Raw genomic sequence first — 12,254 nt, forward strand, 5'->3', positions numbered from 1 at the left:
CGATCGGACAATTTCGCGAAACGTGCAACTTGTGGCCTTGTTTTTTCTGCTTGTTGGATCAGGACCCAAAAGGTCAAAATAGAGAGGTTTCCCGCATGACGTCACGTTTCCATAGAAACGCATTGACGGCCATCTTGAGGGTCAACCTCTCGCGGAAAACATAAGAGAAACTGAAGGGCTGACGTAAAGATGGTCAATTTTTGTTCTGTTTTCGGTTGTGCCAACCGTTCAAATTGCGACAAGAAGAGATATTGTTTCCCAAGTGTTATCGTCCATCAAGGAGAAAAAGCACTCGACCTTTCGTCTAAAAGACGCAAATTGAAATCCTAAGCAGTCCTTATTAAAGCACTGAAGGCTTTCTAAAATTTGTTAAGTCTTGCCAATCAGTGCTTATGTTTCATTTGTGGCTTTACTGAAATTGTAGTTTCTAGTATTGTAAACAAGAATAGTTTGCATGGAAACTGTTTCTCTTGAGTAAGTTTGACTTTTAAGCTGGTTGGAGATAGATGTAAACGTTGAAATTACCAGTTCGTCAGAGCATACCCATTGAAGCACTGAAAGCTTTCTCGATGGCACATCGAAGGTTGGCAGCTAGAAAAATGGCACATCTTGCCAGTCCGTGCTTCTCTGGTGTTCGGACGTGAGCAATGTTTCATTTGTGGCTTTCCCGAAATTGAACTTTCTAGTATGAGAAACCAGAATAGTTTGCATGCAAACTTTTTCACTGGAATAAGTTTGACTTTTAAGGTTAATTTAGATAGATAAACCTTGAAATTACTAGTTAATTGGAGCATATACCCATGGAAGCATTGCAGTGTCGTGGGGACTTGTATACAAGTCAATGCATATTGGAATTAAAAATCTATATAGCTTTGGCAGGGAGCGAGCCTTGCCAGTCTTGTGTCTGGTTTATTTCATTTTCAGGGGCAGAATTTTTTGTACCAAAATATCACCTGTTTTGCTTTGTTTTGTTTTCTATTTGGGGTTGTGTTTCCATGCATTTCCCATAAATATCAATGCACTGATTGTGCGCTTTACTGAAAAATTTAATTATTGGGAGTGGATGAATTATTATTGTTATTGGGAGCAGTATTGATGAGTGTGACTTCTATTTTTTAGGGACTGTGTAATTTGGGCACCAGCGAATGGTGATGTAACCCAGTGCTTTCTTAGAGGCAACACACAGGCTGCCAAAAAAAGAAAACCTACTAGAAGTGCTCCTTGAGCTGTTGCAAAGGGGCTGCTCTTAATGTGACACACATGCCATGTGCAGTGTAGCCCTATTTTCTAGGTAATAACTGTAAGGGTCCAACTATTTTGTTCCTTGGGGAAGGGGTTGGCATTTCATTTTGGCAAGGATTTTTTCCCTGAACCTCTTGATGGGTCATTTTGGGTTGTTGTGTAACCCAATGTTTCCTTATAAACCTGATATATTAAGGGTCTACCCATCAGTGTATTACACCTGAGTGTCTCTTAGAGCTGGCTCATCACTTATAGTGATGTATCTGGTCTACAAACATTAATATCAAATTTCTTTTGATGTTCCATCAAATTTTTCCAACCTTGGAACAAAAGAAATCATTGTTTCAAGAGCCAACCATGTGGAAATTAAAGCAATGAGAAAAATCACTATATGAGTTAACGTCGCTGTATCAAAGAAACCCAGTTCTGTTGAAAATATACGCATTTCGAGGGAGTAAAACCATCAAACATTTTTGGATTGTAGATTGTCAAAGCACTTTAAACTTACAATTGATCTTCTAAAGGATTTGCAGCCACTCAGCTAGCATTATTGGGAAGCAATACAAAGTACCTTTTGGCTAGAATTCATGGCCTAAAATTTCGTCTGCAAAATCTAAAGAGACGAAATTTTTTTCAAACTGTCTTCATATGCATCCTAATTTTTTTGTCCAGTGAATTTAGGACTAGATAGTTCACGAGGTCCACGTAAGTTATCGGTGGAAAATCGCTAACATTTGACGATCATTCCTTATTTGCGATCTCAAACGGATCAATGTCGTCGATACAAGTTATTTTTTGCAAATATTTCTCTTTATCGAGCGGATCGAGCGTTGAAAAGAAAGTTTTTTTCGCAGACATGGTCATAATCGCTTGTTAACATTGGAAAACCTGACCTTCAAGATGGCGGCCAACATGGTTGCTACGGAATACGTGACGTCAGCGGGAAACCTCTATACGCGGTATTACCAGGACTGATCATGAGTCGAGCTTATCTCTTGGATTTTCGAGAGGTCTGAGTTTTCGGGGTCTGAGGACTGAGGACTGAGTTTTCGTGACACCCCACTTACACAGTGTCGGTGATGACAGAAAATTTGTCGCTACTGCGGATAGGCCCTAAATATTAATTCACTGTGTTAAAACATAAATCTCAATCACTTTTCAAGGGGTCTGAAGTATTTAAATTTCGTATGGATTCAAACTCCAGTTATCAGGTTTCATCTTAACTTGACTGAAATTCAAACAACAACAAACATATGAAACATATGTGTGAACTGCGGTTATGAAACGTATATGAGCACGATCCTTCGCAGTAAAGCACTATTTGAGCAATAGTGAAAATCAGACCTGAAAAAAATTTCAGGCCTGTACGGGATTCGAATCACTGACCTCTGCGATACTAGTGCAGCGCTCTACCAATTGAGCTAACAAAATTGAAATTTTTTTCAGGTCTGATTTTCACTATTGCTCAAATAGTGCTTTACTGCGAAGGATCGTGCTCATATACGTTTCATAACCGCAGTTCACACATATGTTTCATATGTTTGTTGTTATGGGGCGCCAACCCAGTCAATATTCCCTCTGTATTTCTGTGACCCAGTCTACTTTTGACATGGTCGACTCGACTTTTTATATGGTCAACTCGACTTTTTATATGGTCAACTTGACTTTTTAGATGCTCAACTTTTTACTTTTTCTATGGTCAACTCGACTTTTTATATGGTCAACTTGACTTTTTACATGCTCAACTTTTGACTTTTTCTATGGTCAACTCGGCTTTTTTTATGGTCAACTTGACTTTGTACATGCTCAACCTTTGACTTTTTCTATGGTCAACTCGACTTTTTATATGGTCAACTTGACTTTTTACATGCTCAACCTTTGACTTTTTCTATGGTCAACTCGACTTTTTATACGGTGAACTTTTTACTCTTTATGTGGTCAACTCGACTATTTACATGGTCAAGTGGTAATCTTTTGAATCGTTCCATAATGCATTGCGCCCAATCACTAACAAAGATGGCTGCCAATGCTCCACTCTTTGGCTTTTGAGGAAAGAATGGTCCAAGACCCCTCTAGAGAACGCAACGAGTACGGATTATTTCTATTTTTTGACAATCTAAAGCTACTGCTGTCTACAATATCCTCATTTGAAGAAGCAGAAAGATGCAATAACTTGTCTTTTGAGGATCTTGACCTGGCAGCTGATCGATTGAGAACTGCTGCAGAGACCATCCAGTTACTCACATCAGAGATTGGGAATAACGAAGATTTCATTGATGTGGCATCAATCCTAAACTTGTCTCTTATTAAGGTTAGGAACTTGATTGATCAGCTGCAGCAATACAGAAATGGGATGTTAGATTTTCACAGTGAAAGGGCATATAGTAGCCCACCTGATTCAAGAAGGAACGGTCCTGGGCGCCCACCTTATGTCATTGAGGAAGAACAGATACGCTTTTTAAGAGAAACGCATTTTTCTTGGAAAAAGATATCTGATTTACTTGGTGTGAGCGAGAGTACCCTCTGGAGGAGGAGATTAATGTATGGCATGACTGACCAAGAAGAGTCAAGTTGGACTCAGATATCAGATTCTGATTTGGAAAACATAGTGAAAGAAATTCAAGAACTAACTCCAAATATTGGACAGGCCCGACTGGTTGGTGCTCTGAGAAGCAGGGGGCTAAATATTCTACGATGGCGTGTGAGAAATTGTCTTCAAACTCTCGATCCTGTTGGGACAGTTTTACGGTGGCGATCTGCAATTTACAGAAGAAAATACAACGTTCCTACGCCAAATGCTCTGTGGCACATTGACAGCAACCACAAACTCATACGATGGAGGTTAATAACTCACGTGTGCGTTGATGGGTATTCCCGAATTATAATTTATGCCCACTGCTGCAATAACAATAAAGCTGACACAGTCCTGGAACAATTTATTGGAGGTGTCAACAGTTATGGATTGCCTTCTAGAGTGAGAAGTGATTATGCTATGGAAAATTTCAAAGTGGCAGAGTTCATGCTAGAGCAGAGAGGTGTTGACAGAGGTAGCATTATAACTGGTAGCTCTGTACACAACTGTCGTGTAGAGAGGTCGCACAGAGATATTTACTCAGGAGTACTTTGCTTTTTTGCAAGAACATTTTCTTGCTTGGAGGATAATGAGCTACTGGATCCAATAAATGAGTTGCATTTATTTGCATTGCATTATACATACATTCCCAGAATCAATAAGTGTTTACAAGAATTCAAGGGTCAGTGGAAAAATCATCCACTATCTTCAGAACGAAATCTTTCTCCTATTCAATTATATACAGCTGGAATGCTTGAAAATGAGCACTCTGGATATGCTGCAGTTGAAAGCGTGTTTAATGCTTGTAGTATGCATGATTATGGATTTGATCCCTCTGCCCCTGTCCCTTTAGAAGAAGAGAATTATCAGGTAGTAGTTCCAGAAACAACTGTCCCACTTTCTGGTCAACAGATAGCATTCCTAGAAAGTCACTGCAACCCCTTACAAGAAAATGACAGAAGTGGAGAAAATACATACTTAGATTGTTTAAGAATTCTGTATTCTTTGCTTTCACAGGATATATATCAACTGAACTGACAGTAGTTGCAAACTTGTATTTTGTTTAAGAAATCACTACTACAAGCTACAAAATGCACAAAACACAACGCTTTTCATTGCACTTTATGTTTTTGAAAGAGAACTTTAAATACTTATGGAATTCATTGTATGTTAAATAAATCTAACAATATAACATAATGTTTTAAACCCAACAAAAGAACCCTAACATAATTTCCATCTTATGTCTTTTTTTTTTTACAAAATTCATGCTAAGAAGCCTTGATAACAAGATAAAATGAGTGTGTTCAGTTGTAAGTAAGCAAACCAATCTTGTAAAGACTCAACTCAACGTAAAATTACATAGAAACTGAACAGTCTGAGAACAAATGAAGTTGAGTAAGCTATACATGGTGAGACCCCCTTTTGGTACACATTTATGCTATTTACTCACACTATGTTCATCTCCCAACTATCTGAATTTAAAATGGCCATGAATTCTTCTCTGAGCTCACAAAAGCTAGCATATGTGCTGGGCACCTCTAAGGTGTAGCTACAGGTGTGGGCAATAGGCCTTCTCTGTAGACCTTCGCTCTGGGTGAATGATATTGTCAACCTGTCAGTGACAAGAACATCAGATGCAGTTGTAAACCTCAAAAATGAGGTAAGCTTAGCTTGGTCAAGCCCTCTAATAAATCTCTTGAGGTGGGCCAGTGTTTCTGTCTCAGCTGCTGTAGCTGGACTGGCTTCAAGTAGGCCAATAACTTTCACATTACTTGGAATAATTGAAGAATATAATTGATGTAAAGATTTCACATCTGAAAAATAAATCTTGAGGTGGGCAAGAATTGGTTGCCAGCAATCACTTACATATTTGGGTTTTTGCACTATTTCCTTATGAGCAACCTCTTTCATGATTTCTACAAAGTTACTGTGTGTGACTTTTCTCTTACAGTCAAATGCTGATAAAAAGTCAAGCATCTCATCACTGTCACATGCAATATTATTGGCCAAGCAGCCTTCTATAAGACTAGTTTCAGATGGAGAAACATAACATTTGAAGGAATCTTGCAACATTTCAGGGGTAATGCTCCCCTCCCCAAAAATACAACCAGCAAGAAAGGCTTTGCTTAATTTATAGGGAAAATACTGACTCTCAGTATATCCCTTAACAAGTATCCTCCCCACTGCTTCCCACTTATTGCGGTCAAAATCATGCCTAATATAAGGGACTCTTTCAGTCTCCCCCAGCATGTGGGACTCGTAGAATTCTTTCCAAAAGAGGGCAAAAGCTTCCCTTAGGACCCCATTTCCCTGACCAGCCTCTTCATGGCCAAGCTGATTTATTATGATGGCATTTAAACTGGACTTAAAAATGAAAGGATCTGAAAAGATGTCAAGCATATCAGCTCTTACATTTGACCTGTGAACTCTGATGACTTTAGTTGGCACTTCACCATTATTTGATGGTGAAGTTGGTGGAAATATTTCATTAACATCAACTACAACTTCATAATTATTAACTGACTCATTGTTCTCCATTTCTGGCAAGTAAGACATTGGATCTTCAGTCATAAGTAGTTCCCCCGGGTCTGTAGATACAGCTTCACTGTTTTGATGTTGCAATGATGAGGAACTTCCATCAACGAGGTTTTCTGAGAGGTCACCAGTGAATTGAGTAAATGATGGTATCATAAGCTCTTCATCATCTTCATCCCTATCTATCTCTTCAAAGGGCTCCAGACATCTGATATACACACTCCCTTGACCTGAGAGTTTTATTATTCTCTCACCATCCATTCTAACTCCCTTTGCTAGTTTTGGCGTTACTAGAGTTCCATAACAAGCCTATAAAAAAATACAGTTACAATCACAAGAATGAAGCAAGTTCTCATAAACACCTTTCAAAGAATGCACGACTGAGTTAGCCACTTAGAACTAGACCTTATCTACAGTGTAGGAGTTCTTCTTGAAGTCTGCCTTACAACTTCATGTACTTCCTAAATTAATATACTCAGTTTCACTATTAGTTCTTTATCTCACCGAGCAGGAGAAAAACCAAAAAATTACCTTGAGGTATTCAAACATAATATCCTCTCTTGGAAGTTGACTTTCAATATTTCTTTTCAAGTCTAAGTAAGACCAGTCTCTATTAAAAGGAAGCTGGTGGATAATCAAGCCCCTCTCTTCGAGCTTCACTTTGTTGACGTGACTTGGTACTTGGTTTGTATTAGGGTTTGGAATTATTACCAGGTCTTTGTGGAAAATTGTCTTACTGGGACGCCCAGTCTTGTTTCCTCGTGACTTGGAACTCATAATAGCACTCGCTGAAGTTCGTTTTCTAGTTGCGGTGACCCCACGTGCGCTGTAAGTTGGAAATCGACGAGCGAGCTCTGCTGCAATCGAAGGGCTTGATGATGGAACAGAGGAAGTCGAAGCAATGTTGGTAGCTGTGAACGCTGCCACATTTCGAATGTCATTATTCTGTAGATTGCCGATGGCTTCGAGGGCCTGCTTAGCTATGGCACACGCCGAGGAGATATGCTGCAAGTCTTCGTTATTGTCGGTCATTTTGTTAGAGTCCTAACGCAATGCATTGTGGAGATTACAAAGTCAAGTTGACCATATAAAAAGTCGAGTTGACCATAGAAAAAGTCAAAAGTTGAGCATGTAAAAAGTCAAGTTGACCATAAAAAAAGCCGAGTTGACCATAGAAAAAGTCAAAAGTTGAGCATGTAAAAAGTCAAGTTGACCATATAAAAAGTCGAGTTGACCATAGAAAAAGTAAAAAGTTGAGCATCTAAAAAGTCAAGTTGACCATATAAAAAGTCGAGTTGACCATATAAAAAGTCGAGTCGACCATGTCAAAAGTAGACTGGGTCACAGAAATACAGAGGGAATATTGACTGGGTTGGCGCCCCATATGTTGTTGTTTGATTTATCATCTACGGGTTTATGTCGAATTAATTTGATGGCCCGCTCCCAGTTGGCTTGTTAGCTCAATTGGTAGAGCGCTGCACTAGTATCGCAGAGGTCAGTGGTTCGAATCCCGTACAGGCCTGAAATTTTTTTCAGGTCTGATTTTCACTATTGCTCAAATAGTGCTTTACTGCGAAGGATCGTGCTCATATACGTTGACTGAAATTGTAAACTTCGCGAGTTTCGCAAAGAAAGACAATCACTGCAATCATCATGATTTGATAAACTGAAATCAGTTAAATTACCACATGAGTGTTAGCGTTTACGAAAAAGGATCGACAAGTTTATCACGGTTTTCTTTATTTAGTCCATTTTGCCAAGGTTTACGCGGGACAAATGTTGTTGGCGGCGCGGCGAGAGGGTCTAAAAGTACCTACGAGTGACCACGAGTGAGATTAAATCAAAATATCTCACTTTTGTTACTATGACGTCATCACGCAGTCAAATTCACATAATTTCGTCAAATACCTATTAGAAAGGAGACTATTGATTGAATATTTTCCGCGACATACGTCCGATAATTGAAAAAAATTCCAAAAAATATATTTAAGAAACCATAACTACAGCACTCTGTATATTTTATTATATCACAGTGTTATTTAACTTTTTGAAAAAACGCTAAGCGTTTGATTTGAATATTTCCTTTCGGACACAACGCAACCAACGTTCCGCCACTGCTCATCTACTCCTCCTCTGCTCGATCGTATAAACAAAAATACAACTTCAGAGCGCGTGAAGTCTTTACGCTTCTTGTTTAATAAGTCAGCCATTACCGAACTTGACAAGAAACACGCAAACCCATTCTAAAGCGCGCGGAAACGCCCAAAATGCCCCCCATCGTGTCTAGCTGCCTAGTTCCCACGGTTATTGTTGTATACTATTTTTGGAATCATACGGAGAGGTTAGGTGTAATAAAAAGTTGTCATGATAAACATATATTCATACGAATTTTTCACAACCCAAGCGATATATAAGCTAAGAAAATAGCTATTACTTTGACGCTAGGAGTACTGAGTTTACGACGTAAAACCCGATGAAGTACTTGTCCAGACATCTCGTTGGCAGTACATTTGAAAGTTGAATGGAATTTTCCAAAGTGAAGGGTTGATCATTGACGTCATTGGGTTGTTAAAATAAAGCCAAATAAAATGGTAATGTGATATTTATGATTAGTATATACTAAAACAGTGGACAGTGTTGAAGGTTGAAGGCGCGCTATGATTGGCTAGTCAAACTCCAAATATCCTTTGCTATATACCTCCGAGCAACTCGGGAAAAATTGGCGTCCCGGTTTGCATCCGTGACAAGCGAACAAATTACTCAAATTAATGACGAAGCAGTCCCCGAAAACACGAAGAAAGCGACTAAATTTGGTTTAGCTGTGTTTAAAGGTAATGGTTTAAGTTTTAACCCGGAGTTTATCGATAAAAACCAATGAGAAATGTTTTTCTTTACAAATGTAAATTAATCTTGCGTAACTTCACTTGTTCACTTGAAAATCAAAGTTGAATGATATCTTCAACAGAATTGGTTTCAGATACAGAGAGAGTCTGCAACACCATTTGAAGAAATGTCGCCACCAGAGCTAAACAAATGTCTTCAGAAATTTTATCTGTCAGTGGGAAAACGAGACTGCAGTTTTTACAACAAAAAATCACTTACCGCGATCCGAGCGGCTTGCTGTTTCAGTCCTTTCCGCGCGGGAAAATGTTGGAATGTATGAGTTAAAATCAATTTTTGGTGGTGTATATTATCTCACTGTTTTAGTATATACTAAAACAACTATTCACCTCAGTGTCGGGGGTTGGCGGTGGATATTTACCGAGCCGCGAAGCGGCGAGGTAAATATCCACCACTAACCACCTCCACTTCGGTGAATAGTTGTTAATTATTCTTAAAATCGTTTTTCAGTCTCAACCTATCGTAACTGTGCAATCTGTAATGTATAGTCCACACTGCAAGTCTTTGAATATTATCGCACCTGTTTTTCATATGTTTTTCAAATCATCTGCTATGCATTTATACAGTGGATAACTTTAGTTTTCGTAAGTCATCATGAAATTGAGTGAAAATGATTCCGTAATGACGTCACAGTAAGAAAACTGAGATACAGTTGGACCCCGATAACTCGAAGTCTCAAGGGAAAAGCAAAATAGTTCGAATTATCGGAGGTTCGAATTATAGGGGTCAAAAATAAATACGTAATTTTTGCCTCTGCATAACTTGAGTTACCCTATTTTCGCGATATTAGTGAATTTCCGAAGCTGAGTTCGATTTTCTAGAGCCGTTTGATCACCGCACAAGCTACAGCACAGAAATACATGCCAATTAACACCTCGGTAAAAAGCCTAAATTGAAAAAACGATACCGACAAAGTGATCCACTTCCGCTAAAAGTGTGATTTAGCGTGTATTGTTTACTCATATCGCGTCCTTGTCATTAGACGCATGCACTCAACTGCTATATATCGGCTTTGAATTTACTTAATCAAGCTCTGCTTAAATAATGGTTTGCCCAAGGAATGTTGCTTCGCTTCAGATTAACTCCTACATAAAGGGATATAACGACTACCAGGAAATCTGGAAACCAACAGTGAATGAAAAACTTTCAACCAGAAGAGAGCACGATAATCCAGTGGTCAAATATGCCGTATATTGTGTGATGCAAGATCAAGAGACCATTGTTGGGCATCTGAAGAAGGGAAAGAGTGGACGATTCGCTAAGACAATCTTTTAAATTCTGAGAGCGGATAATAGAAATTCATGCACTGTTATTGTGACAGGCATGCCTGTTAATCTTGGCGACGCAAGTGCTATGAAAACTTTTGTTTGAAGGAGAGAAGAAATACGTCTGTATTCTTGAAAGAGAGTCACAAAGCTGAAAGACTAAAATTGGATTTTTCGTCAACTCTTTAGGCACATGGATTTTCATCAAATCGACATGTTAATAACTTTTATAAAGCACCGCACATACAGTAAAGGGATTAATGCACAGAGAACTGTTTTACACAATTATAAAGGGATTAACGAGCTGCGAAACGTTCGAAACTGTTATTACATGAATATATAATCTAATTTCCGACAGCGTCTGTTCTTTTTCATTCAGCTGGTAACTTAACTTCGAATTATCGGGGTAAAATCCGACCTAAGGAAACAGGAATTACTTCGAGTTAGCGGGGACTTCGAATTATCCGAGTTCGAATTATCCGAGGTAAAATGACTGAGAAAAGTGGGGCAAAACCAGGGAACTGAATTTTACTTCGAATTAGCGGGGACTTCGAATTATCCGAGTTTGAATTATTGGGGTCCAACTGTATTATGATTTAATCGCACTCGTGGTCACTCGTGGTCACTTGTGGTCACTCGTGGTCACTCGTGGTCACTCGTGGTCACTCGTGGTCCCTCGTGGTCACTCGTGGTCACTCGTGGTCACTCGTGGTCACTCGTGGTCACTTGTGGTCATTCGTGGTCACTCGTGGTCACTCATAAATACTTTTAGACCCTATTGTCTCGCATTTACCATTCGCCACCCCTAGTGTTCACTACTGCGTCCGAGACGAGTGACAGTCCATTTTAGCAAAATTTTTTTCGGTTGCAGAGATGGATCATAGGATTCCCTTCGACCCTCTGCAAACAGAGCATTTTCTACTCTGATTTCAGTGTGCAAAAGCCTCTAATAACAGTTCAAGATTCTTGCAGAGTTTTCGCAGAACTCTGCAAGGGGCCATTTTAATACACAGAATACTTCGACACGAAATTCGGAAATCATTCGGGCAAGGTCGGAGAAGCTCGGATTAACAAATGATAAACACCATCGTACACTGAGTTATATTTAACAATTATTCCACGAGCGCGCGTCGGATATATATTTATATATGTCTTATTAGACGTTTTGTTGTGTAGTATCGCTGATTATTTTTACGAGTTGTGCCGTATTTTAAGGAGCCCGTAGGACGGGTCAAAATACATATAACGAGTAAAAATACTCAGCGATACTACACAACAAAACGTCTAATAAGTTATTTATTGTCCAACACGTCAAACTGTTATTTCGGTGCGGGCGAATTTCGCGGATATTTATTTACGGGGAGTGCGTGACAGAGGTATTCGAAGCGGAACGAAATTGGCGCGTTGTCGTGTTGCTGTTTCTTTTTTCTTCAATAACTAAAGAAATTCCAGGTCGTCTAGCTGTTTCTCTTCATTCGATTCATCTAATAAACTTGGATGTATATTTGCCAGTCATTCTGACTCTTCGTTGTCAGAAATATGATTCAAATTGTCTGCCATTTTTTTTTCGTAACTATAATTCAATTCTTCGCTTGTGCGGTGCGAGAAAACCTGTTTAACCGGTACTCTAGAGTACGAATACCGCGTGATATTTGTACTCGTCTGTGGCGTTATTTGTACTCTACGAAGTGTAGTTGGATAATAAGAGATGATAGATCATTAATAGATGATTAATCATC

The 12,254-nt window shown here is 39.1% G+C and overlaps 2 protein-coding genes across 2 annotated transcripts; one reads left to right on the plus strand and one right to left on the minus strand.

Annotated features, from left to right (window-relative positions):
* The first annotated feature begins 3,119 nt into the window (after nucleotides 1–3,119).
* Nucleotides 3,120–4,852, plus strand: LOC148730243 (uncharacterized). Its single transcript, XM_088761601.1, has one exon. It carries the CDS (start codon nucleotides 3,269–3,271, stop codon nucleotides 4,850–4,852), a length of 1,584 nt encoding a protein of 527 aa, XP_088617727.1. The 5' UTR covers nucleotides 3,120–3,268.
* A 54-nt stretch (nucleotides 4,853–4,906) lies between these two features.
* On the minus strand, nucleotides 4,907–7,553 carry LOC148730244 (uncharacterized). Its single transcript, XM_088761600.1, has 2 exons — nucleotides 6,881–7,553; nucleotides 4,907–6,658 (listed from the first exon to the last, which is right to left on the minus strand). The coding sequence occupies exons 1-2, from the start codon at nucleotides 7,379–7,381 to the stop codon at nucleotides 5,261–5,263; spliced, it is 1,899 nt and encodes a 632-aa protein (XP_088617726.1). The 5' UTR covers nucleotides 7,382–7,553; the 3' UTR covers nucleotides 4,907–5,260.
* Nucleotides 7,554–12,254: the final 4,701 nt, after the last annotated feature.

This window comes from Stylophora pistillata, chromosome 5 (genome assembly GCF_964205215.1).
Source record: "Stylophora pistillata chromosome 5, jaStyPist1.2, whole genome shotgun sequence".
NCBI classification, from domain to species: domain Eukaryota; kingdom Metazoa; phylum Cnidaria; class Anthozoa; order Scleractinia; family Pocilloporidae; genus Stylophora; species Stylophora pistillata.